The sequence below is a fragment of the Sceloporus occidentalis genome, unplaced genomic scaffold (genome assembly GCF_023333645.1).
Source record: "Sceloporus occidentalis isolate IW3139 unplaced genomic scaffold, rSceOcc1.0.p SCAF_57, whole genome shotgun sequence".
In the NCBI taxonomy this organism is placed as follows: Eukaryota; Metazoa; Chordata; class Lepidosauria; order Squamata; family Phrynosomatidae; genus Sceloporus; species Sceloporus occidentalis.
This window is the reverse complement of record NW_028317037.1, coordinates 3,906,289-3,933,770: the sequence shown is the minus strand read 5'-3', so window position 1 is coordinate 3,933,770 and position 27,482 is coordinate 3,906,289. Positions and strand designations below refer to the sequence as shown.

Here is a 27,482-nt window from a genome sequence, read left to right as displayed (position 1 = left end):
TTTTCCATAAACGGCCGTAACACCGCTTCCTTTAAGCATGATGGAAAATAGACCTTCCTAAGAGATGCATCTATGATATATCTCAGGTGATATAAAAAGGGCAAGGGTCGGGAGGACAAGTTCTCCTCTTCACACTTAAAAGGAGCTTGTCCACATCCTCAGTACTCAGATTCAATTTGATCCACTATGATCTTACTCAGTCACTGGACGCCTCACATACAGCCTATGCAATAATGCTGACGTCCAATTTGGCTCTTATCTGAGAGATATTATCTGTGAAATAGTCATTTAAACCATCATAGTGAGCTGTGGATTCTGAGGGGAAGGTGCCTGGGTCAGATCCCAGAAAGCTTCAGCAGTCCCTTTATGCTTCTCTTCCCTTGACACGTTCACTCCTTTATTCCTTCCTTCTTCTCTTTTAACGTAGATCCCTTCAAGGGGGCCCAAGGCCCTTTCAGCATGGTCCCCGAACTGGGAGGTTCCTCCAAATGACCAAGGGCTCTCCCCACTTCCCTCCCTCACAGCAGGCTGCGAGGGCAGCAGCTTAAGGGGCTGAGAGTGTGTATGCGCAGATGCCCCAAAGGCCGCTCCTGAGTATGTGCAGGGATTGTAAGGCCCTTGCTGCTGCTGCTGTTTATTCCACTTGGCCTTTGGAAGAAGGGAAGGACTACGGCCTTTTTTTCTTCATTCCGGAATGGAGCCCAAGCTGCGGAGCTGGACTCAGGAGGGAAAGCCTGGGAAGGCTCTGCTTTGTACATATAGCTCTGTCTTTTTGAGAGAGTGTGTGTGTGTGTGTGTGTGTTTGCCTCTTTTTTATGGCTGTGAATGGAGCTGAGGACTGAAGAGAGAAGAAAGGGTCAGTTTTGGGCAAATTCAGAACTTCTGTGCATCAAAGAGTCCAATGTGTTGAAACAGCAAAGAACTTTATTCAGAACACATAATCAGAAATTCAGCATTTAAATCAGAACTGCCCTCCCAAAGCTAAACAATACATTAAAACCCCAAAACCTAAAACATCACCCTCTTCCAAACCTAGCCCCCACCTCCAATTCCCACAGTCTATGCCCCACAGGTAACAAGGCCCCTTTGTCATTCGCAGAAACTAGCCCTTTCTGTTAATACCTGCCCCCAACTTTCTTCAGCCAACATCCCACAAATTACAAAAGCTGTCATTCCAAAACTATTCTAATCAGCTGCAACAAATCCCACCCCTCTGTCTAGCTAACCTATTCCACCACCCATAATCCCCAGTCAAGTTTATGAACTAAAGCAATAATCTATACTAATAGAATTAAAACCTCAACTTAACAAAACATAAACAGACATATGGACACACAAACCTAACACACAAAATCACAAGGGCCTTTTCTTATCACCACAGGATTAAAAATATATTCTTTGTAATGCTTCTTTACAAATATAATGTTTGTTCAATTCTGGGATTTGTGTGGGTTCTCTCCTGTGTGGACTCTCTGATGTCTCAGTAGGTTTGACTTCGACAAAAAACATTTCTCACAATGCTGGCATTTGTATGGCTTCTCTCCTGTGTGGACCCTCTGATGTTTCACTAGGTCTGACTTTGAAGAAAAACATTTCCCACAATGCTGACATTTGTATGGCTTCTCTCCTGTGTGGACTCTTTTATGTATCACTAGGTCTGACTTCCAAGAAAAATCTTTCCCACAATGCTGGCATTTGTGTGGCTTCTCTCCTGTGTGGACTCTCTGATGTCTCACTAGGTTTGACGTTGAAGAAAAACATTTCCCACAACGCTGGCATTTGTATGGCTTCTCTCCGGTGTGGACTCTCTGATGTATCACTAGGTCTGACTTTGAAGAAAAACATTTCCCACAACGCTGGCATTTGTATGGCTTCTCTCCGGTGTGGACTCTCTGATGTGTCACTAGGCTTGACTTCTGAGAAAAACATTTCCCACAATGCTGGCATTTGTATGGCTTCTCTCCTGTGTGGAATCTTTGATGCTTTACAAGGACTGACTTGTAAGCAAAATATTTCCCACAATGCTGGCATTTATGTGACTTCTTTCTTGTGTGGATTCTCTCGTGACTGACAAATTCTTCTGTAAAGGAGGACAATGACAGACAAGACTGAATCTCAGTGTTAAGAGAGGAAAGTCTTGTCCCAAGATTTAGCCCCACGTTCACCCCTCCCTATTTGAGATTAACTTAATAAAGTTGGTGAGAGTGACCTGAGCATGACGCTGTTCTGGATGCCCCAAATCCATATAATGATTGTATCCTTACACATAGGAACTACCAAAGAAGAGATTGAAGGGGAACTGCCATGAGGAAATCAGTAGAAGCAGATAGTCAGGCAGTTGAAATATATACCTTTAAATATATGTAAAACTATTTAATTGAAAAGTGGCATCATTTCCTGTGAGACTGCCATAGAGTCTTGAGTCAGAGCACATGGCATGATGCAAGCTAACTGCAGAAGATGCTTCATGCTGTGTGGCACCAGGAGATGACTCACAACCAATACAGTATACAGCTCACATGCGGATTGATGTGGGTTGGAGTTGTGTGCACAAGAGATTGTGAAGTTGATGGAAGTCAGAGAGGAAAACTGGTAAATATTTGTTTTCTATTGCAACTCAAGATAAAGAACCTCCAAGGACTTGGAGGAAATCAACTGTGTCTCTGAGTTATTTTTAAGTGTGGAAAGTGGTTAGTGCATTGCCAATACCTATATCTGGAGATTTGCTTCTGTACTCTGTTATTGTTGAGCTCTGGGAGTGTTGTCTTCAGACTGTGCTATACATTGGCTTGTGAATGGGACCAGAATTCAGAGCCATGAAGGACCTAAGAGTGGGTGTGACAATCTTTTTTGGTTGAAGTATTTCTACCAAGCACCCATTACATTCATTTCAGTTTCAGACAGTACTTTCCCCACCCAGGAATCATTCTAAAACATTTTAAACCTCTTTGAACGCTCTGTTTCTGCCCCCAAGCAACAATTTCAGTATAAATATCAACCCCAACTGGCTGTTCTTCAGCGTAAGTCCAGTTGCAGACAGACAGTCCATTGGTGTACATTGCTAAACACCTCACTACAGCCCCAGTTGCCATTGGAGTTATTCACTTCTCTCCCCTTCCTGGACCCTCAGCAATTGGGATCAAGATCCATCTAGGTAATGTATTACCATTAGCAAAGCTTTACACTATTTACCACTCCCACCTTTGTTACCCAGTTCTTGTGTGTGTGCGTGAACACTTATATGTGTATATGTGTGTGTATGCATATATTTTGCTTTTCCCCTAAATAAAACACAAAAACCTATTTGAAATGCCTCTGGAGTTCTGTGTTCTTTCAGGCCTGGTATAGTTGGGATGAATCCTGAGGTCACTGTTGCCTCAATCTCTCCTTTGAGCTAAGTATGAAATTCCCCTAAAAGCATAACATTTGGGTTTGTCCTCCCCAGACTCCAGCATTTCGAGTGACAAAGGACCTCTGGAATCAACCATGGAACTAAGCAAGCTCAGGTTGGAAAAGAAACATCAGAGAAAAAGGAATTTTTTTGTTACTCTTTCCTCTCTTCATAGACATTGCTCATAATTGCTAAATGGAACCCTTAATATGTATGAAAACAAGGGCCTGATTTCGAGTTCAGTTCTTAGGTTCAGTGCTCTACATGGGGCTACCTTTGTTCCAAGTTGGGAAGCTTCAGTTAGTTCAAAACGCGGCAGCCAGATTGGTCACTGGAACATCTAGGTCAGACCATATAACACCGGTATCCCTACATTGGCTGCCAATTAGCTTCCGGGCACAATACTAAGTGTTGGTTATTACCTTTAACAACTTCTCACAGAGCGTACACAGCCATGGCCCCCAAGTTATGGAACAACTTGCTGAATGAGATCTGTCTTATCACCACCTTGGATGCTTTCGAGAAAGCACTTAAGACGGATCTCTTCTGGCAGGCTTACCCACTTGTAAAGAACTTAAGGAAAACCAGTCAGTTAAGAGCCTCCACAACTGCTTCCTTTCCCCAAGCCGTTCTAGGCCCCATTATACTTACCAACTACCTAAATCTACTAGCATTTAAACTACTAACAATCCCCCCCTAAACACCAATACCATTCTGGATTAACCACAGAAGTTGGTTCTGACAATTGGCAGTTTACAATGCGGTATTAAGAATCCTTATAAAGTGGAGAGCAATAGTGCCTCACTGACCTACAACTTAAAATATTCTACAGGATGTTTCTATCACAATTAAACTACGCTTGAAAGGGATCTAGGACTCCTAGTAGACCACCAGTTGAACATGGACCAACAATGTGATGTGGCGGCTAAAAAGGCCAATGTGATTCTAGGCTACATCAATATGAGTATAGTTTCTAGATCAAGGGAAGTAATAGTGCCACTCTATTCAGCTTTGGTCAGGCCTCACTTGGAATAATCCTGTGTCCAGTTCTGGCCTCCACAATTCAAAAAGGATGTTGACAAGTTGGAACATGCCCAGAGGAGGGCAAGGAAAATGGTGAATCTGGAAACCATCAAGCCCTATGAGGAGCGGCTTAGAGAGCTGGGTATGTTTACCATGGAGAAAAGAAAGTTAAGAATGGATATGATATCCATGTTTAAATATTGGAAAGGGTCGTATTGAGGATGGAGCAAGCTTGCTTTCTGCTGCTACAGAGAAAAAGAGACACCACAATGGATGCAAGTCACAGAAAAAGAGATTTCACCTAAACATTAGGAGGAACTTTGGGACAGTAAGAGCTCTTTGACAGTGGAATTGGAACGTGGGTTCTTACCTGATTACGTCCCTTTCCAGCAGAGAAGGTCCGAGCATCCTTGATATTGGGGTAACTCCACCTCTATGGCACCTGGTAGGCAGGGAGATAAAAAACAAAGGCCAGGGGCCGCCCCCCGCCTCTATGGGCGGAGTGACCCCTTGCATCCCCAGTCAATGACCAGCACGGTAGAGAAGAACAGTCAATAGGGACCTCATAACTTAACATGAGCCCAACTTGAACCTCTAAACAGAGACAAATATGAAGGCCCGATGATATTGTCCGCGAACATCAGCAGAGCAAGGGTGGGGAAGGATGCTCGGACCTTCTCTGCTGGAAAGGGACGTAATCAGGTAAGAACCCACGTTCCATTTCCCAGCAGAGAAGGAGCCGAGCCTCCTTGATATTGGGATTTACAAAAGCCAACTCCAATCAGGGAGGGCCTGCTGATCCCACGGACAAATCAGGGACGATCTGTTGGAGCACCCTGCGGCCAAAGGCTGCTTCGGCTGACTGGAAAAGGTCAAGCTTGTAGTGTCTTATGAATGAGGAAGGGGTCTTCCACGTGGCCGCTCTGCAGATCTCGGCCAGGGGGGCATTTGTAGTTAAGGCAGCTGATGTGGCCGCGCTTCTAGTGGAGTGGGCGGTGATGCCCTGTGGCGGCACCAGATCAAGGGCTTTGTAGCAGGCACTGATGCATTCCCTGATCCACCTTGACAGAGTCGATAGCTACACCTTTTTACCCTGGGACCTTGGATGGAAAGAGACGAACAGTGTTTCCGACTTTCTAAAACTCGCAGTCCTTTTTAGGTAGATTCTGATTGCCCTACGCACATCCAGGGTGTGCCAAATCTTTTCTAATTCCTCGGACGGTCGAGGGCAGAAGGAGGGAAGAATGATGTCTTGTGATGAGTGGAAGACCGAATTAACCTTGGGAATGAAAGTCGATCGATTTCTTCCAGTAGGAGGCGATGTCTTGAGGGGTCGTTTGATCTTGGCGACGGAACGAACCTGTCGTGAGGTCTTGTGTAGAATTCTAGTTTGTAGCCGTGGCGCACCATGTCGAGGACCCACTTGTCTGACGTGGATGTCTCCCAAATGTGTGCGAACCCCTGTAGTCTGCCCCCTACTGGAGGGACCCCGTCATTGTTGTTGGTTTTTTCGAGCAGACTTTGAACCTCCTCCCTCCTTGGTGGGGAAGGAGGGTTTGTTGTGTTTGGGGAACTTGGAGTCCCCCCACCGTGGCTTGGAAGACCTGGGCTCCCTGGCTCGAAAGGAGTTAGAGTTGGAGCTAGCAGGAAAAAAGGGCCTAGAGGAATGATAGGCAGAGCGATTCCTAAACTGTCTCCTATCTTCTTTTTTCTTGGCTGAAGGCAATGCCTTTTTCTTGTCCTTTCTAGAGATTCCCCAAAAAGCTTAGAGCCCAGGAAGGAAGTAAAGGCTAGGTTTTGTTTGGACTTAGTGTCCACGTTCCAATTTTTTAGCCAGAGTTGGCGTCTGACCGCCACGGTCGCCGCCTGAGCTCTAGCGGTCTGCTGTATGGCATCGAGTGTGCCATCTGCTGCAAAGGCTGATGCCTTAATGATCTTATTGATTGTCTGCCTAACCCTGGTATCTGCATTGGGGAGAAGATCAAGTAGGTCCCATGACCACTGGAGATTGGCATGCATGACCATGGAGACGGTGGTATCGGCCCTAATGGCTATAGACATGGCCTCATGGGCCCTTTTGAGGGCGCCCTCAGCCCTTCTATCTTCCTGGTTTCTGAGGGTATCTTCGCCATCTCTGCTGAAGACAGCCGAAGAGACAAGGGCGGACACCGGGGCATCAACTACGGGGATCCTGAGCCTGTCCATGACAGAAGGCTGAAGGATATAGTGTTTTCTGGTAACGCTGTGAGAGGGTCTGCTAGCTGCGGGGCTATTCCATTCGTCCTTAATAATTTGCATGATATTAGAGGGACATGGGATCTCTTGGACCGAGGGCGCTGTGACTGGGAAAAGGTCCTCACTGACCCTGGGCAGATCTGACTCGAGGGGGGTTGGCTGACTAGAAGGCAGGCTGATGCCCAGCGTTTTAGTGGTCTTTTTGATGAGTGGGGCATAATCCTCTGGCCTCAACAACCGCGAGGACATGGTAGTGTCCTTGGCGCTGTCGCCCTCGTCAAGGGACAGCTCACCCTCTTCAGGCTCAGAGTTTGATGAATCCAGAGGAATCCTCGAGGACTCCTCCTCGGAGGAATGGGTGGAGCGGGGGCGTAACGGTTTAGAGGTGGCTCTAGCATGTCTGGCCCTCTTGGCAGGGGGGCGATAGGACTGCTCTGACTCAGAACCCGAGCAGGAGTCACTGCCTTCATCTGGTCTGGATCCAGACGAGGCCGGATCCCAACGACCCCCGGAACCCTCACTGGAAGTCCTGGCCCTCCTATCAGGGACAATGGAGGCAGCCCCCCTTTTTTTCCCCCGTGGGGCCTTTTGGGAAGGCTCGCTGGCGGAATGGGAGGAGCTTTGGTGGGCGGAGGGCCTGTCGCCCCCTTCTTGGAGGGGCTGGGAGCCGACTGAGTCTGGTTGGCCAAGATGGCGGGCTTCCGGGTCCGCCCCAACATGGCGGCCCCCATGGCGCATCACGCGGTTGGACTGGCGGACTTCCGGGTCGTCCCAAATATGGCGACCCCCAAGGCGGGCCGCGTGGTCATCTCGGCGGACTTCCGGGTCTGCCCCAAGATGGCGGCCCCCAGGGTGGGCCACGCAGCTGTCCTGGCGGACTTCCGGGTCCGCCCCAAGATGGCGGCCCCCATGGGATAGCCCGCGGTTGTCCTGGCGGACTTCTGGGTCCGCCCCAAGATGGCAGCCCCCATGCTGGGCCATGCGGCCCTGCAGGTGGACGTCGCCAAGATGGCGGCCCCCAGAAGATGGCTCAGCGGAGTGGAGGTCGCCAGGGAGGAAGGGGAAAACGCTGCCCGACGGGGGGCCAAATGGGGGAAGGGTGCCCGGCCACATCCAGAGGGGCCCTCCCCCCAGGAAAATTCCCCCACCCCAGCCTGGTGTGCCGGGTCCGAAGGGGCGCAACCCTGTGGGGTCGGTCTCCGTCCGGTGGGCCCTGGCTAAGGATGGGGCCTCCCGGCGGATGAATGACCTGAGCCACCGCACCGTCCCAGGGGAAGGGGGGTTACTCACGTTGTCCTCTGGGTCCTCAGAGTCGATGGGAATGGGCTCTCCCTGCACGGACCCTAGCCGGGTCATTTGGGAGGCCGCGGCCTCTGCAGCCGAAGGGAGGGGGGTCCCCTCTGTCGGCTGCTGCCGCGCTTCCACCGGTCCATCCGAGGATGAAGACCCAGGGCCCGCAGCCGGCAAAGCCGGGGCTGGCCCGGGTAGGGTGGAAACCAGCTCTCCCTGAGGGCTGTCCTCCCTGACTAGATCCATCTTCGAAGAAGGGTTGGGAAAAAAGGAAGGGAAGGAGAAGGGAGGATAGGAAATCTTTTTTTTTTTAAGGTAGGAAAAAGGTAGGGAGGAAGAGTCAGATGAGCCAGGAGAGCCAAGGAGCAACAATCCAAAAGTAGAAGCTTAGAGCTGTAGAAGATGCGTCCTAGCAGGAGCGAGGCAGGAAGAAGACTGGGGATGCAAGGGGTAACTCCGCCCATAGAGGCGGGGGGCAGCCCCTGGCCTTTGTTTTTTATCTCCCTGCCTACCAGGTGCCATAGAGGTGGAGTTACCCCAATATCAAGGAGGCTCGGCTCCTTCTCTGCTGGGAAAATACTCCCTTAGAGTTTGGTGGAGTCCTCTTCTTTGGAGGTCTTTAAACAGAGGCTGGATGGTGCTTGGAATGTGTATTCCTGAATGGCAGAAGGGGGTTGAACTGGATGGCCCTTGTGGTCTATTCCAACTCTATGATTCTATAATGCTAGTGGATTCCGGTTCCTTACCCACAGAGGCCACGTTCTCATAATTCTCCATCATTATATGATTGTACATAAGTCTCTGTTTCTTTGACAACAGTTTCCATTCGTCCTCAGTGAAATATACTGCCACATCCGCAAAGGTCACCTGCAACAGAAAATAGCCCTCATCCACAGAGTGACTAAGCAAAAGGGGAGGAAAGCACATGGTTCATCCCAAATATTATTTGATCACTTTAGAATTCAGTCCAGGAAATAAACTTTAAATTCTGTCAGCAAGAAAAAAGTTACTGCCTTTGAAATCCAGTTTGTCTTGAAGCTTTTCAATATAATATATAATATACACTATAATACACAATATAATTGAGAACATGTTTGGGATATTAATGATGGATTAGGATACTGACTATCCCAACACATACAGTATATTTAGCCACCAAAGAATTATGGTGCATTTAGATATTTTTTGCCACATTTGAGAGGCAAACATCATTTTTAATAACTGTTCTGGGGAGCACTGTGAGCTTGAGGGCCAATGGGCCCACCCCATATTTAGATCCAGAGATGTTCTCCCATAGCCCCCAACATTTCACAGATTGCAAAAGCAAGACAAATGTGGACAAGCAACCCAGAAGGCAGTAAAGATGGCCAAAGTTGTTTATGAGGAAGATCACACACGCTAGGAAGTGCACAGCAGTTTGCTTTTGCTTCAGCCTCCTGGGAAGGGCCATACCCTCCTTCTTTCCTCTTCTCTCCCCACTTTTGAGTTGATGTGGTGCAAACTCCTTTGCACTCCTTATGCAGAAATTGAAGTGAGCTGAAGAAGGCAGAAAGTGGGAGGAGGAAAAAGAACCCAGGACATTTTAAAAGCCCCCAAAATAATGGGGTGACAGAGGATTAACCAGGACTGTCTCTGCCAAACTCGGGCAGTATTTTATTTGCTTCCTTTCATAAACTGGGACAGCAGAGACACAGATGAAGCTAATAGGATAGTGACTCACCAAAGAGTTGTTGTACCTCGGCAGCCTCCTTCTCTTGGAGCCCAACTCCCTCTGGTTGGCCTCTGTGTTGGCCATCAGGTGGGCAGAGGTCCTGGTGGTCCTGCACTTGGGTCACTTCCAGAAAGACAGGCCCCAAAGACGTGTACAAGGAGTCTGAGATGACGCTCCTGAGAAAAGGGACCAGGGTTAGGATTGGCTTGGCAAGAAACCCTGCAGCACTCAAAGACACAGAGAACAGCATCCTCCTGGTGACATACGCAGGTGACATATGCCTCCTTTGGGCCAATGCAGAGGTGGGCATCCCTTTCCTCCCTCTGCACCAAACAAAGCCCCCTGGACCTAGCATAGATTCACTGCAGCTCCCCTTCACAACAGATATTCCATGCCTTCTTAGAGTGGTGGGGAATTGGAGAGGGCCCTGGTTATGTCCCCATAGCTAGATGTGAAATGAGTGCATCATAAATAAATAAATCATGTGCTGAAACCTCCAGAGTTCCTCAGCGCTTTCTCCATCATCAGCCCCTTTTCCAAGAAGGCTACATCCACACTATAAAAATATGACACTTTGACACCGCTTTAACCACTCAGTGCTATGGAATCCTGGGATTTTACCTTTGGACACTTAGCTTTCTCTGCCAGAGAGCTGTCATTCCACAACAAACTTCAAATCCCAGGATTCCATAGGATGGAAACAGAAGAGTTAACTCACTTCAGAACTGGATTATTTCTGCAGTGCAGATTCAGCCTGAGTTGGTTGTAAAAGGGTAGAAGCACCCAATTCTTGTTTTTACCCTCCTAATAATGGTTTTCCTTTTAAAAAAATAAGTAATTTCTTTTAGTCTCCAAACCTTATTTTTGTTGTTCTTGTTTGTTTGTATGATTGTATACATCATTCTTGGTAATATGAGTTATTCTGGTATGTCAGCTTCCTTCTTGCCTGAAAATCTATTATTAAGGAAACTGGGGAGACTTTTAAAACCTCCCAAAGGAGCCACTTTTGGCCTTTTTTGGGGGACTAGCCTCCTCTTAGAAGCCAAAGCCCAATGTTTGTGAATAATAATAATAATAATAAGGCTTGTATTAAAACTATCCTCCCCATTTCTGATCCCTTTTAAAACCCATGTTCCCCAGAAGGAGCAGAGCTTTGTAATAAGAAAACCCTCTCAGAAAAGACCCACAAAGAGACACACTTCCTTCCTTTTGGCCCAAGGAGCCTGGCCTCCTTCTGACTCTGGAGCCTCAGGAGAGAAAGAGAAGCCTCTGTTCAACTGAGGCCTCAAAGAAGGTTCCGGAACATTATTCCCCACTATCACAAATAGCACACAAAATGGCCCCCAGGACACAAAATGGCCCCCAGGACACAAAATGGCCACCTCTGCCTGATCACTTGGCAGTTTGAGGGCTTCAGGGAACCGAAAATGGAGGCTGAAAGGGCTGGAAAGTTGGAAGGGACCCCAAACAGCATTTCCAGGCCTTAACAACATCTAAATGTTTTCCTAATGTGATGCTATAGAAACTCCCTGGTTATCCTTATAAATAAGTCTTTATAAACAAATAAATTAAATTTAATAATAATAATAAGCAACAACCAAAAAGGATTCTGCCCAGGAGTTGTTTCTTCTTCTCCTTATTCCTTTCAACCTTCCTCCTCCTCCTTCTCTTCCTGAGGCCCTTCCTCTAAGACTTCTTCCTCCTCCTCCTCCTCAGGCCCTTCCTCTAAGACTTCTTCCTCCTCCTCCTCCTCTTCCTCAGGCCCTTCCTCTAAGACTTCCTCCTCCTCCTCCTCCTCAGGCCCTTCCTCTAAGACTTCTTCCTCTTCCTCCTCCTCCTCAGGCCCTTCCTCTACGCCTTCTTCCTCCTCCTCCTCTTCCTGCTCAGGCCCTTCCTCTAAGACTTCCTCCTCCTCCTCCTTAGGCCCTTCCTCTAAGACTTCTTCCTTCTCCTCCTCCTCTTCCTCAGGCCCTTCCTCTAAGACCTCCTCCTCCTCCTCCTCCTCAGGCCCTTCCTCTAAGCCAGGGGTAGGCAACCTTTTTGAGCTGGGGGCCAGGTTGCTGTCCCTCAGACAACTGGGGGGCCGGAGCCAAAAAATAAATAATTAAATATTTTTTTAAAAAATTAAATAAATAAATAAACCGAGACAAATGTAGGACAAATTTTTCAAATGGAGGACACTTTTTTAAAAAAAAATATATTCAGGACATGTAAATAATTGCTGATTTTTAAAAAAAATGTTAATATAAATGCATGTTTCTGAGGCTTCTATAGACAATTGCCCCCGCTTGCCCCCCCTTGCCCGCCTCCTCCTGATAGGCCAAAGGCCCCACACCCTCACGCGAGAGGCCAAAGGCTCCAGCGACAATCGGAGGCAGGACTGGGCTGGGGCTGGTCCCAAGGCCTTGCTGGGCCGCATCCGGCCCGCGGGCCGCAGGTTGCCTACCCCTGCTCTAAGCCTTCTTCCTCCTCCTCCTCCTCCTCTTCCTCCTCAGGCCCTTCCTCTAAGACTTCCTCCTCCTCCTCCTCCTCCTCCTTAGGCCCTTCCTGTAAGACTTCTTCCTCCTCCTCCTCTTCAAGCCCTTCCTCTAAGCCTTCTTCCTCCTCCTCCTCTTCCTCCTCAGGCCCTTCCTCTAAGACTTCTTCCTCCTCCTCCTCTTCAAGCCCTTCCTCTAAGACTTCTTCTTCTTCCTCCTCCTCCTCCTCCTCAAGCCCTTCCTCTAAGACTTCTTCCTCCTCCTCCTCCTCCTCAGGCCCTTCCTCTAAGCCTTCTTCTCCTCCCTCCTCTTCCTCAGGCCCTACCTTGCCCTCTTTCTTGTCGGATTTTCTTGGCTATTCTTCAGACTTCAAGGTATATCTATATCTATATCTATATATCTATATCTCTATATCTCTATATATATCTATATCTATATATATGCGCACACACATATACACACACATAATATATACATATATTACATACACACACACACACATATATATATATACAGTCAAACACACACACATATATATATACATGTGACAACAAACTACAATTCCCAGGATTCCCTGGTTTGAGGTTCCAGATCACAGCCCCAGAGAAAGAGTTATATCAGTGTTGCCAATTTAAATCCATTTCTTCAGCTGCATTTGGATTTAATAATGATAATAATAATAATTGTGATGATAATAGAGAGATAGATCTTGTAGCACCTTTGAGACTCACTGAAAGAAAAGTTGGCAGTGTGAGCTTTCCTAGACTTAAGCGTACTTCCTCAGATGCATGGGAATTGTAGTTTATTGTGGCACCAGAGCTCTTTCTCACAAAACAACATTTCCCAGAATGCCCTAGAACTGAGCCAGGGCAGCTAAAGTGGTCTCAAAGCCTTGTGGAAGCTCAAAGACTAACAGAGGTCCCAGTCACACGGCAGAAATAACCCACTTTGAGATTGCTTTAACTGCCTTTGTTCAATGCTAGAGAATCCTGGGAATTGTTGTTTATTGTGGCCCCAGAGCTCTTTGACAGAGAAGGCTAAATGTCTCACAAAACTACAGATCCCAGAACTCCCTAGCATTGAGCCAGAGGAGTTAAACAGTCCCAAACTGGATAGTGTGTTTTGGATCTCTGTTAGTCTTTCAGTTTTCACAAGGCTCTGTGGTTTTGTGGACAAGAGACATTATTATTATTGTCATGCCTCCAGAGCATCTTTGATGCTCTTGAGACATATATTTAGTTGAGATTATATTAGGCTTTCTATGTATCAGTTTAGGAGGGGAAATAGAAATCTACAGCTTTAAGAATGACAAGGATTTTGGGAAATCCCAGGGTCTTATGCTGTCTAGTTAGTTTCAGTGTGTAGTAAGATTTCAGCCAAGTCATACCTGGAGAGAGTATTTTCCTTTGACAAAAAGATAAGTCCACAAAAGAAGAAAGATTGTCCTCAGAAGAAGAAAGATAAGAGTCCACCAAGAAGAGAGAGCAAGGTATTTAGGAAGGACTACTGAGAAAAAAGAGATCAGTTTCATGTTTTTGTGTTATAACCAGTAAAGCCTTTGAAAACTTAAGAAATTTGTGGACAAGCCTTTTGTTCTGGCTGTGTTTCTGAGAGCCAGAGGCCTTAGTACACCCAAAGTACATAGCATTGCTCTTGGGACAAAACACTGCCCCCTCCTTATGGGATTCCTTGGGGCCCAGGTACTTGGGGGGGTTATTATGAGAAAAGAGGGCAGGGGGATCTTTGGAGAAAGGCATGGCCTTGGGGCCCAGGTACTTCAATAGCATTGGAAACAACATTATTCGGGGGTGGGGGGCGGGGGGGTGGAGTTGTCTCTGGGGGGATGGGGCTCTGTCTGGGGGGAGAGAAGACCCAAATAAAGGCCAAAGCCAAGAGGAGGGAGATGGAGGGATCCCAAAGCCCCTTCTGGGGTGACTGACACCCCCCAGCAACCTGGGAACTAGGCTTAAAGGCCCACAGGTTCCAGATTAGGCACTCCCCAACATACATACCTTTCCCTTCAAAACAAGCCTGTGGAGGAGGACCAGCGGAGAGACCCTCAGCCCCAGAACGTATCCCCCCCCCCCCCCCCGTTTCTGGAAACATGCTGAAAGGGCCTTGGACTCCCTTGAAGGGATGTATATTAAGGGAGAAGAAGGAAGGAATGGAGTGAAAGTGCCAAGGAAAGAAAAGCATAAAGGGAGTGCTGAAGTCGGGGGGGGGGGGGGACATCTGGGACCTGACTCAGGCACCTTCCCCCCAGAACTCACTATTAGAGCCTTCCACAGCTCACTGTGACAATTTAAATTACTATTTCACAGAGAACATCTCTCAGATAAGAGCCAAATTGGACACTGGCATTATTGCAGAGGCTATAGGTGAGGTGTCCATGCTGGGTGAATTTGAACCTGTGAATATCGAGGACACGAACAAGCTCCTTGGAAGTGTGAAGAAGAGAACTTGCCCTCTGGACGCTTGCCCTTCATGGCTGGTCATCCAAGGAGGAGAGGCACTTAGGACTCACCTGAGATATGCTTCTCTTAAGGAGGGCTATTGTCCATCTTGCTTAAAAGAAGCAGTGGTACAGCCGTTTATGGAAAAGCCCTGCCTAGATCCCTTGGACATGAACAATTACAGATCGGTCTCCCATCTTCCATTTCTAAACAAGGTGCTTAAGAGGGCAGTTGCTCTTCAACTCCAAGTTGTCTTGGATGAAGCAGAGTATCTAGACCATTTCAAATTGGCTTCAGGATGGGATACAGAGTCGAAACTGTTATGGTCGCCTTAGTAGATGATCTCCACTTGAATATCAACAGGGAAAGTGTGACCCTGCTGGTGCTTTTAGATCTCTCAGCGACTTTTGATACCATCAACCATGGCATCCAGAAGGGTCTGAGGAAACTGAGGATAGGGGGCAATGCATTGTGGTGGTTCTAGTCCTAGCTCTCAAGCAGATTCCAGATGGAGATGCTTGGGGACAGTTGTTCCCAGGGCCGGCTCTAGGTATTTTGCGGCGCTAGGCGAGAAATATTTTGTCACCCCTGTCGCTCCTCATAATTATTTTCACTCCTTGATTTCCTCTGTTTCATTTGTTAAAGCTAAACATGACATAAAACGTAGGTTCCAATCTCTCATCACAGTACTGAGAATTAGTCAAAAAGCCAATTAGGTTTTTACAAGTTAATTGACTGCTGTGATATTTGGAATGGCGACTAATGCACACATATTCCTTTTGCAATCTGGAAGCATTATTCATTCTAATGATGTGGGAAAATCTGGGTCCCATCCCATGAATTTATGGGGTAGTAGTGGTCCATGTATGACCCCTGAAAACTAAACATCTTCACCCAAGGGGCAGAAAAGAGTGTCACAAGAAAGAAAACCAGTAGGGTCACCAGGTGAGAGGACCAGGGCTGCAGTTTGACACCACTTTAGCTTCCTTTGGCTCCCATGGTGACCAGTTGTACTAACCGCAAAGGAGCACAAGGCACTGCAAAATGTAGGGCTTTCAAGTAAAATTGAGGACATGACCAGTAAAAGCTGAAACCCTTCATATAAATATAAATTCATGCTTCTTAGTGATGCTCAAAAGGGAGGACATTTTTGGAATTCCTCCTGGACAGAAGACTGAAATGTAAGGTATACCCCAGAAAAAGAGGACATCTGGTCATCCTGCGGGTTCCATGCTATGGAGCCCTGGGATTTGTAGTTTGTTGTGGCTCCACTGCTCTCTGACTGAGAAGGCAAATTCTCCTCCAAAAATTTAAATCCCAGGATTCCATAGCATGGTGCCAGTGCAGTTAAAGCGGTGTCAAATTGCATTACTTCTGCAGTGTAGATGCAGCCTATGAAAAAAGGATGGGAATGGCTCCAGGTTGAGAAAGAAAAGACACATAGTAGGCACAGCCACCAAGAGTGGCAAGCCACACTCTCTCAGCCTCAAAGGAAGGCCCTGGCAAAGCTTCTCTGAACACATATTGCCAAGAAAACCCCATGGTAGGTTCACCTCAGGGCAGGACAGACCTCCTCCTCTTCCAGGACATGTCCTCCATTCCAACCTTCTGTCCAGGAGGTATTCTAAAGCATCCTCCATTCTGAGCATGACTAAGAAGCATGCATTAACATTTCTAGGAGTGTTTGGAGCTTTTCTTGAGTCCTGTCATCCCCCTTATTTGAATGTCTTCCATTTTGTGGTGCCTTATTTTGCAGTGAAGACATTTGGACACCCTGGGAAAGAGACTAAGCTTTTAAAGTGTATTGTTGGAGCCAGTGTGGACTAGTTGTTTGAGCACTGGACTATGACTCTGAGTTCAAATCCCAGCTCGGTCATGGAAACCCACTGGGTGACTTTGGGGGAGTCACACTCTCTCAGCCTCAGAGGAAGGCCATGGCAAGCTTCCTCTGAACAAACCTTGCCAAGGAAACGCCATGAGAGGGTGGCCTTAGGCAGAAAGGACTTGAGGACACACAGCAACAAACAACAACAATAACAAGGGGGTCTATGAATCAGAGAAAAGGGTGGGTGAGTGGGAAGGGAGGCAAAAGTGGGTGGATAGAGAAGGAATAGGGCCAAAGTCTGGGAAGGAGAAGGAGTTAATGGGGGGGGGGAGGATGGGGCCATGGAAACCCACTGGGTGGCTTTGGGGGAGTCACACTCTCTCAGCCTCAGAGGAAGGCCATGGCAAGCCTTTCCTGAACAAGTCTCTCTCTTGGCAAGAGAGAGAGGGAGAGAGGAAGGAAGGAAGGAAGGGAGGGAGGGAGGGAGGGAGGGAGGGAGAGAGGGAGGGAGGGAAGGAGTTAGTGAAGGAAGGAAGGAATGAAGGAATGAAGGAAAAGGGAAGAAAGGAGAAAGGTAGGAAAGAAGGAAGGAAGGGGAGGGAGAGAGGTAGGGAGGGGCAGGAGGAAAGAAAGAGGGAGGGAGGGAGGGAGGGAAGGAAGGGGGAAGAAAGGGGGAAGGTAGGAAAGAAGGAAGGAAGGCAAGAAGGAAGGGGGAGAGATTGACAGCAGGAAAGAAAGAGTGAGGGAAGGAAAAGGAGAGAAGGAAGGAAGGAAGGAAGGAAGGAAGGAAGGAAGGAAGGAGAAAGGAGGTGCTCGGCACTCCACAACAAACTCCAACTCTCAGAATTCCATAGCCTTGAGCCAGAAAGAGTTAAAGCAGTGCCAAACCAGGTTAATTCTCCAGTGTGGATGCAGCCCAGGAGTTGCAGAGTGCAGCAAACTTCTTCCTCCTTCCAGCCTCAGCAAGCAGGTCTCTCTTCCTGCTACTTGGAGGCTGGCGGGCGTAATAGTACGGACTGGGTCCATACTAGGGTTAGAAAGAGGCATCACTTCTTGACGCCCCTAACCCTAGTACGGACCCAATCCGTACAAAATGGCGGAACCCGTTCCACAAGGGGCCCACCATTATGACGTCACCACTGTGCTGCCTCCAAATGATGTGGCGCGGTGGTGACATCGTTGTGCGACGCGAGGGCACCTAAAGCGCCATTTCCGCGGCGCGAGAAGGAGCTCCGAAACGGAGCTCCTTCTGCGGTTTGCGTCGCTGGCATAGCTTTTAGATGGCTGCACCAGCAAGGTAAGGGAGAAAGGGGCCAAGTGGCCCCTTTCTCCTCCTCCCCGCTGCCGTCGGGTGTCCTTGGGGCATGAAGCCCCAAGGACACCCCTTTCCAGGCCGCAGGGAAGCGGCTTTTGCCGCTTCCCCACTGCCTGAAAAGCGGCGGATCGGGGCCTCAGAGGCTGCCGTTGTGGCAGCTGAGGCCGCGATACAGCGGGGAAAGGGGCGGGTGCAGGCTGCCCCAAACGGGCAGTCTGTAATGCGCCTATGATCCTCAGGTTAAAGCCACTATCTCTCTTTCTCTCTCTCTGGCGCCCCCTGCAGTTTGGCGCCCTAGGCAGCTGCCTAGTTCGCCTATATGGATGAGCCGGCCCTGCATCCCTTATTCTGTTGGCAGTCCCTCCCTCCCAACACTTTCTCATTTCCCCACAAAACCAGCGCAAAGCTGGCAGATGGAAAGAGGTTTTAAAGCAGCATTTAAATCTGCCATATTTGTTTTTAAAAGACTAAATGTCCCAAATGCTATTATCAGTTTTGTAGCTATTATTACAGAAAGAAGTAGAGTGCAAACTCCTCAAGTACCTTTATTTTCTGGAGTGAGATGGGCTTTTCCAACTGACTCACTGTGATGATCTCCGGTGGTCCAAGCAGCCAAACTGCAGCCCTGTAATAATAATAATAATAATAATAATAATAATAATAATAATAGTTTTATACCCCTCTTTTCAGCCAAAAGGCTATCAGAGTGGATTACAAATTTTTAATTAGACATTTAGACATTATGGCTTTTGGCCCAGTAGACCCTGAAATTCCTTAAATCTCTCTGCCATCAACCAGTGAATTATAAAAGGGTTTCCCTTAACCTACACTGGGACCAGTTAAGGAACCTTATTTCTCTTTCTTTACTGATCTTCCCAAGCATCAACCGAGCCAAGACACGTGTAAAAGGAGCGTCGAGTAGTAGATACTCCAAGGAGATATTTATTATAGATAACAAAATATAACTAAAACATAAGTCATACAAGGTATTAAGAATCTTGCAGGTATAATATTTGTAAGTATATAATGTTCAATTCATATAAGCTATTAAATAAACCTAAGAGTCCAATTCTGAGACTAACTTCCAAGACCCGCTCTTTAACTCTCTCTCTCTCAATCTCCAACCGACACAATTCCCCCAACTGTCTCTTGGTCTCTCAGGCCTTATATCTCCTTCTCACGGAAGCTTCCAGAAGAACCTTTATCTTGCTCTCTGATTGGTCAAGAGAGCCTTCCGTAGCAGTGATGTCACTCTGCATTTGCATAAACCTCCCTTTTCTGCCTGAAGAAGACCTCCATAGACTGGAGCCCAGTCATTACACAAACACTTCAAGGGTTTCTGCCTAAGAACGACTAAACCGCTTCTAAACTGCGTCCAAACCGCTTCTAGTCTCCTGGACGCTCAGAAATGCCTCACAAACGAAGCCGGAAGCGGTGTACCGTAAGTGGAGAGACAAGACGCGCGGCTTAAGGAAAGCTAAGCAACAGCGCCATAATGGAGTCCATTAACGCTAGCTCTGAAGACAAAGAAGGAGAAGCAATTTTGGGGCGATCTATTCTGCCTCCTTTGGATTCTACTCTTCTTTCAGAAAGGGCTTTTCCTTTTTAATTTCCTGTCTGATTTTAACTCTTAAGGTTCCTCCTTTTTCCCTGGCAGCAATGAAGATTGGGGCTAGATATATTGCCAATATTGCTGTTGATTGCTTTGAGGACGCCCTCATTTAGTTATAGTTTTCTTGTCTAGATTTTAACCGAATTGTATTTTAAACCTTTTACATGCAAGATTATTATGTGATTTACTTGTGTTGTACTTTTATTATGCTGTTCCTACAGCTGTATTGTATTTTAACATTTTGTATGCAAATGGCCTTGGGTCTAAGTATTAATAACTGATTGATTGCTAATGTTATAATTGCAGGGCTTAATTGATTTGTTGCTTCGACTGGCAAAGATTGCAGGGGAATCACTCTCTACTCTGGATCCTCCATCTGGCTAGAAACAAGGAGGCTAAATTACATCTTCTTCATCCTGTCTCTCCAAGGAAGTGGAAAAGAATATTCTTCTCAGTTCCCAATGATCTGAGAATAGTCTGTTAAAAATGTCAGTCTTCATTTCCACCCAGGAACATATATTGTGAATATCTGAATGTCAAGCTGAAAGCAACTGTGGTTGGTACTTTATGCATTAGGCTGAATGGCATTGCTAGAGGCCCTGCCCCAGGAGCTAGGATTTAGCTCCCAAACCTCAGGTCCTGGGAGGATTCAGGGAGAGCTTATGGGAGCCAATGGGGAACGTTGCCTTCTCCTTCTGGTTGCTTTCCTGCACTCTTTTGACAGGCTTGAAGACAACACAAGGTCAGTACATGTAGTAATTCTGGAGGAAGAAGAGAGTTCAACTGAAAATCAACCCTAGGATGGGATGGGTTGGGAAAGAAGGACTCAGGCTCTTAGACTTTTCCTGACCGCTTTTAAGTTCCCAGTGAGAGTGGGTTTGTTCTTCATTGGAATCCTATTCTTGGGGGTTTACAGACAAGAGAGTCTTCTTAAAGACTAAGGGTTTTCCCCCCAAATCCCTCTGCTTCTCCCTCCCAGAGAACATGGCTTCCCTTTGACATCTAGCTATGATGCTGAGTACTACACAAAGATTTCCCCATCTCCCTTCTTGAAATGGTTCTGGTTCTGGGGGGAGAAAACCAACCCTTCCTTCGTTTTGGCCAGCCTTGCTCCAAGATGCCATGACAGTCCCTGGTGTAGAGAGACCTGTGGGGAGGATGACATGGACCCACGGAGGGTGGATTTCCCACTGTCTCTTGGCTAAAGAGAGCCTCCGTGTCGAGAGGCAGGCGGCCCTTTCCCTCTGAATCCCAGCTGCCCAGGAGGAGAGCAACCTCAGCAGAGGAAGGCTCTCTCTTTGGAGCAATGGAAAGGCATTTCTTGGCCTGCCTCTTCCTGGGAAAAGGAGACAGGGCTCACTGGACTTTTTCTGGACCCTTGGCTTATTTGGCTGTTTAGTAGGGCTAGCGCAAGGTGAGCTTATGGCAGAAGGAGGAGAACCGGCTTATGATGTTCTTCAGAGGCAAAAAAGAAAGACTGGTTTGTCCTCAGAAACCCACCTTAGGATGGGAAAGGAGACAGACCAAAGAGGCCATTCTGTACTTTCCAGTCCCCAAAGGCTGGCTCTTGCATGTGGGGATGAGCTAACCTCAATCCATGCGGGATTTGCAGCATAGAGAGAGGCATTTAGAAATCCAAGCCAGAGAGACCTAGTGTTTCCCAAACTACACATCCCACCATTTCATAGCATGTAGGCATTAAAACTCCAAAAAGAAACAGTGCTGTGACAGTGTAGTGTGAAAGAACCCTTTGATTCCTCTTTATCTGTTTAGACTACATCTTACGGGATCCTGGGATTTGTAGTGTAGTCGGCACTAGAACTTTCTTGCAGAAAACTCCAAGTATCCCTTCCAAATGTGCAAAGCCTGAGGGATTCCCTACAGTGTTGTCATATCACTTAAAGTAGAATCCTTGTAGTGTAATTCTCTGGGCATCAGCCCAAAGGAACCATTTCATAGGAGCTGTTGAAATCCACATTCCTGTTGGAGTACTCTGCAAACACAGCCAATAACTTCAAGAGGCTGAGAGGTCTGTCCCTTTCTCTTCCTGACAGACCCTGAAACCAATCCTGGCCAGTTCCATCAGGGCTAGCCTGCAAGAAGAAACTCTTCCGTCTATAACTGTCGTCTTCCGGCCTGCGAGGGAGTTGACCAGGCAGGCCGAGCTCCATCAGGGCTAGCCTTGAAGAAGAGACTCCTCCCTCCATAACTGCCATCTTCTGGCCTGCAACAAATCCCAGCCCCCCATCTGTCCAAAGGAGGGCAACTAAAATGTTGAAGGGTCTGGAAGGCTAAGAGAGTGAGGCTTGCCCAAGGCTTCAGTCCTTTTGAAAGCCTTTTTGCTTTGTCTTCTAGGTGTTCCTTCTTGCACTGAAGAATGAGAGGAACCTTGTGCCAACCAAAAGGTTAACATTCTCTGGAGTTATGTCTGATAATATGTATATATAGGATTGCAATACTTGTTCATTTATTAAAAGTTGTTTAGTGCATCCCATATCATAGAATCTCATAGCTATGTCTCTTAATAGCAGTTAACCAAATTAAAGAGTATATAAAACAAAAACATGAAACAAGCTAGACAAGGAAACTGTTACATGGATTTGTAATTGGTTGACTGGCCGAACGCAAAGGGTGCTCAACTATGGCTCCTTTTCATCCTGGAGAGAAGTGACCAGTCAGGTGTCCAGTGGGGTTCTGTCCAGGGCCCACTGCTATTCAACATCTTTATCAATGACTTGGAGGACAGAATTGGGGGCCACAGTTATCAAATTTGCAGATGGCACCAAAAGGGATCTTAAATTTGCCATCCTTCGTCGCATCATCCTGTCTTGAATGCTATTTAACATCTACATGAAACCACCTGGAGAGATCATCCGGAGGTATGGGATGGGCTTTTATCAGTACGCTTATGACATCCAATATCTCTCCATGCCCCAGACTTCAGCGTCAACTAAGGAAGGCATCTCCCCTGTGAATGAATGTCTTGAGGGAGTAATGGGCAAGATGAGGAAATCAGATTGAAAGTGAATCCATTGAAGACAGAAGTACTTGTTTTTGGAGCCTCTAACCCAGGTATGGAGGTTTGTCTACCGCTCCTGGACGGGGTCACAGTTCCCCTAAAGGACTATGTTTGCAGTTTGGGGGTGCTCCTGGTTCCTTTGCTCCAGATGTCAGCTCAGATAGATGCGATGGCCAAGAGTGCCTGGTATCAGCTTCGGTTGATACGCCAGCTGCGCCCTTTCCTGGAACCTGAAGACCCAGAAACTATGGTTCATGCGCTGGTAAGCTCACATCTTGACTTCTGCAATGCGCTCTACATAGCGCTACCCTTGCAGTAAGTCTGGAAACTTCAACTAATTCAAAATATGGCAGATCACTGTGACTATTTATTGATTGATTGATTTAGGTTCAGGTGAGCTTTATTTATAAATCCACATACAGTTATACATTTGCAATTGTACTTTCCAGTTATTTATAACTTCTGCCAGCATCTCTTGAACATACAAGATATTTACAGATTGATCATATTTACAACTTCCAATACCTTCCAATACATGTTCTATTTATTATCTTGGCATAACCTATATATTCTGTACTGATATTTTGCTCTTCCCTGTATTTTCTCCTTACATTAGAAAAGAGGTAGAGAGCAAACTCTTCAAGTATCTTTATTTTAATTTCTGGAGTGAGATGGGCTTTTCCAACTGACTCACTTATAATTAGTATTAACTATTAATGAGTCCTTCTTTCTTGGAATGGCTCAAGCCCTTAAAGGCTCAGGCCCCTTCCTCCTCCTCCGTTTTCTCCTCTGGAGGGACTGAGCATGCTCAGTGGCAGCCAGGGCAGCCATCTTCCTTCAGGGCAGAGGGGCTTCAGTGGCTGCTACTGAGCATGCCCAGATCTCTTGAGGACCATGCCCAGTACTCTCCCTCCCTCCCTTGGTGTTTCCATGGCGACAACAGAGTCTGCCTGGCAACAGTGAAGGAGGCCTTTCTCAGAGGCACAAAGACACTCCTCTGGGGGGATGACATCACTGGTGGGCAACCGTCCAATCAGAGGGCAGCTGTTGGGGAAGAAGCTTCTAGAAGGTGGCTGCTGAGACTAGAGAGGCCTGAATGGGGTCCTAGGAGGCTGTGGCTTTGACCATTGGCTGCTTAGGAAGAAGAAGGGCTCCTTCTGGGTCTCCTTGGCAAGGAAGGGAAGGTGGGGCCTCCATGGGGGACTCCCCAGTTTAGTTCCTCTGTGAGAATGAGGACTGGAGGGGAAGAGCCCCATTTTGGAGCCAGTAATGGGGGGATGGAGGGCCTTCTGTAGGGAGGCAGCTTTGGGGCTGGAAGCAAGGAAGGCCCCTTCTCCTCCTCCCTCCAAAAGAGACAGAAAGGCTCCTCTGGCTGCCAGGCCTCCTCTTCCTTCTTGGGGGTCTCTGTGGGTCTATGAGATTTCAGAGGGGAATCAAAGGGTGTCTCTGTGTGAATATATACATCTGCTTCTGTTCAGGCAAAAGAAGACCATCTCTGGTGTTGAAGCTCTTTCCAGACTCCTCTCCAAAGGCTGGATCCTGGAGGGAAGGGGCTCTGGCTCTGTTTCCTTCATTGCAAACAGTTGGTCTTCTTTCAACTGGGATGGACATCCTATCGCCCACCAGATGTTGACAGACTACAGCTCCCATCATCCCCTTGGACAGCATAACAAATAAAAGAAGGATGCTGGGAGTTGTAGTACACTGACACCTGGAGGCCAAAAGAAATCCCATCCCTAGTTTAGGACCAAGCCTTGTGCGTAATCCCAGCTAGAGGGGTTTGGGGTTGGTTTTCTTAATGAAGAAAGGAGGAACCCAAGACAAGAGCCTTTTCCTGTTCCTTCCTCTGTTCAGTTGGCTTCACTCTGGAGCAACCCTAAGAAGGAGGGAACGCCAAAGACCTTGTTATTAACTGACTGAACAAGGTCTTGCAAGCTGAAAGTCTTCCTTTCCTTGACTCAGTCCACCTCCAGCCACTCTTTCTCTTTCCTGATGCCTTCCACTTTACTGACCATCCTCCTTTTTTCCAGGGAGTCATGTCATCTAACTATCTGCCCAAAGTACAATAGCTTCATTGATTTGTTTGATCTTCTAGGAAAGGTTGAGGCTTGCTTTGCTCTGAGAGCCATTGAATTCTATCTTTGGTGGTCCATGGAAGACTGCATAAGTGTTGCACATGTAAAACACCTCCATTTGCACTTTCTGCAGGTGTGCAAAGAACCAAGATGGCCTCCAAAGGAAGGAAGAGAGGAGAAACTACCCTCAGTTCCTCCTTCGAGGAAGAAAATGGAGGAAAGAAGACCTTGGGACAGTAAATGTTCAGCCCTCCTTTTTTGAAGTGGAGCCATTGGGAATTTGAGAGACTGGGATGCAATGGGGGTCAGTTATGTACAATCCTCTGTCTTTCAGTGATTAGTTGATCCGTGGTTCCTGCCATCTTGCCCTTGCTTCCCCTCCCAGCCAATCAGGGCCAGGTATGGAGGGAGGGATTGGGATTTCAGACAATCAGGGCCAGGGATGGAGGGAGGGACTGGGATTCCAGCCAATGATGGCCCCTCAGAGTGTCCTCAGGAGGACTTCTTCTGTTCCTGCCTTTGTCCTTCTGTGGAAAATTGATTAAGGGAGAAAAAGATGACAAATGCAATGAACTATAAGGGAAGGTTATTGTTGGGGTATCTTTCCCCTTTTTGTTGATTTGTTTTTAGTGGTTTTTATTCTGTGGAGTTTGTTTAATTGGGTTTTAGGAATAACCTTTTGATGTCTTTACTTGTGCTTTTGCATATTCTTTGGTCAGCATTGGTTTTAATTCTTGTTAGCCACTCCTGCAGTCCCAGGGCTGGGGAAAAGACAGAAGGTGGGTGGGTGGAAGAATGATGATGAAAGCAGAGGAGGAGAAGGATCCACTCTTCCCAGAGCCACCTCCAGCTCTGTCCTGTTTTGCCCTTGCAAGGCTAGCCAACCCTCAGTCCAGAATCTCAGTGTTTCAAGCACTGAGTGAAAGGGAGAAGGGATGGTTGTCTCACCAAGTCCTGTGTAGCAAAAGCAGTGGTGGTATAACCCAGTCCACGTTCATCACGAGGCTTCAGTCATTCCAGTCCATCAGGTTCAAAGGGGAAATCTGAGAGTCCTCCAGATCCCAGCAGAATTCCAGGTAACAGGCATTCAGCCAACATTCAAGGCAAGAGCAAGGTGTCTCCCAAGCACCACGGATGGTTCTCAACCATGCTGGACCGAGGGAGGTGCTGGGATATTTCTAACCCATCTGGGTCTCGCATGTTCTAGCTGTTGGCTTCCTACTTAACCATAGAGAATGCCCTTGTCTCTCTTTTTCTTGGGGTCTCTCTGTGGGAGTAGGCCCAGTCAATCTGGCTCAGGAGGAGGGAAACCTTGCTGCTGGGAACCTGACCCTGGGACTGGCTGCAGGCTTACCTCCGGAGGATCTGGACAGTGGCTGCAGCCCTGGCTTGTCCCTGAGATCTCAGCCTCCACCTCAGACTCAGAGGACAGGCCTGGCTCCTGGCGGCAGGGCATGGCAAGCCCTCACCTGGCGCGCCAACTTCATTCAAACCCCAAAGGGGGAAAGTTCCCAGAGATCAAGCAGCTTCTAGTAAGCATGGCCAATGGTGAGGGAGAGTGGGAGTTGCAGTCCATCAACATCTGAAAATCTACCTGATTCCCATCCCTGTTGGAAACGCTGCATTGCTTTTAAGCAGTTTGTGAGGGGTGGCTTGCCCCCAAACTTGTTGGGCAATCAGCTCAGGACTGGCATCTCTGCCAGGATGATGTTTCTGCCACCCTCACGCTTGACCTCGCCTGAGCCAGAGAAGAGCTGCCACACTCAGAGGCATTCCTAGTATATTTGTGCAAATCATTCATCAATCATCCCTCTCTTCCACAGCCTTTTCGGGTCCAGCGGAGCTGCTGAACAAGCAGAAGAGGGCAAGGCTCGCTTTCTCTTGCCAGACCCATAACTTCAGCACCCCTTCTTAGCAGCGCCTAGGTGATGCCCCCCGCACCCTCCTGGCAATGCCCTTGGCCATCCTTCTGGCCTGGGCCAGTCAGGCCCTGGACTGTCTTCCTTCCTGATCTCTCACACCAAGTTATAGTCGGTGCCCTGACTGAGGTTCTCTGGCTAGTGCTGGAGGAAATGCTTGCCTTTGCGTGGAGTGGGAATCTCTGGCTTCAATTATCTTATTCAAGAAGAATATGCAAAAATTCTGAGGAAGTCAGTGAGCATGTGAAATAAAAGTACTGTCAATCCTCGGTATACGCTGGGGTTTGGTTCCAGGACCCACGGTGGATGCCAGAACCCATGCATTCTCAAGTTACAGTGGACCCTTGTTATACGCTGGGGTTTGGTTCCAAGATCCCCTGTGTATTACAAAATCTGTGTATGCTCAAGTGCCATTCAATACAATGACATAGAAAAATGGTGTCTCTTATAAAAAATGGAAAATCAAGGTCTGATATTTGAAATTTATACTTTTTTTAACATTTTCAAACCATGTATGCTTGAATCTCTGTATAAAATAATCTGTGTATAAGAAGGGCCGACTGTACCTTAAATACAAGGGCATACTAAAATAGTGTCCCTTAAATAAAATAAAATAAAAAGAGTTACTTTTTGGAACTGATAAATTTTGAAAATATTTTCAAGGTCTGGATGCTTGAATCCATGGACAAACATCCGTGGAAATTAGCTGGGAAACAAAGCAGTCCCAGATTGCAAGCAGACCTCTAGAGATTCCCTCCACAGCTGGTCCAGAAACATTCTAATTTTATGTTATCTAAGCAGAAAGGCAGACTAGTCCATCTTCTGGGATTAAGCTGGAGCCACGTCTAGCCAGCAAGAAAGGTCTGAAAGCGAAACAGCGTGGTGCCATGGACTGAGGGCTGGACTAGGACCGGGAGACCAGGATTCGAATCCTCACTCAGCCTTGGAAATCCATGGGTGAGCTTGCATATATCGCACTCTCTCAGCCTCAAAGGAAGGCTCTTCTGAATAAATATGGACATAAAAGAGACCCCTACGACTAAGTATTATACAGTGGTTTGAGTATTGGCCTAGTACTCTGAGAAACCAAAGTTTAAATCCTCACTCGGCCATAGAAACTCAATGGCTGCCCTTGGG

General features: G+C 47.4%; 2 protein-coding genes and 1 long non-coding RNA gene across 3 annotated transcripts in view; 1 reads left to right on the top strand and 2 right to left on the bottom strand.

Annotated features, from left to right (window-relative positions):
- LOC149287725 (uncharacterized) overlaps window positions 1-27,482 on the top strand; it is a 415,509-nt gene that overhangs the window by 109,232 nt on the left and 278,795 nt on the right. The window lies entirely within an intron of this gene.
- On the bottom strand, window positions 907-8,743 carry LOC149287735 (uncharacterized). Its single transcript, XM_089492484.1, has 2 exons — window positions 8,686-8,743; window positions 907-2,080 (listed from the first exon to the last, which is right to left on the bottom strand). The coding sequence occupies exons 1-2, from the start codon at window positions 8,732-8,734 to the stop codon at window positions 1,431-1,433; spliced, it is 699 nt and encodes a 232-aa protein (XP_089348610.1). The 5' UTR covers window positions 8,735-8,743; the 3' UTR covers window positions 907-1,430.
- LOC149287727 (uncharacterized) overlaps window positions 907-27,482 on the bottom strand; it is a 253,773-nt gene continuing 227,197 nt past the window's right edge. The window contains exon 2 of the long non-coding RNA XR_016277443.1: window positions 907-1,122. This is a non-coding gene — a long non-coding RNA (uncharacterized LOC149287727). The remainder of the gene's footprint in view (window positions 1,123-27,482) is intronic.

Coding starts and splice junctions, on each gene's coding strand:
- LOC149287735 (XM_089492484.1), bottom strand. CDS start 8,734: ATGTACAATCATATAATGATGGAGAATTATGAGAACGTGGCCTCTGTG. Junction 2,081..8,685: donor TGAGAACGTGGCCTCTGTGG/GTAAGGAACCGG, acceptor CCTCCTTTACAG/AAGAATTTGTCAGTCACGAG.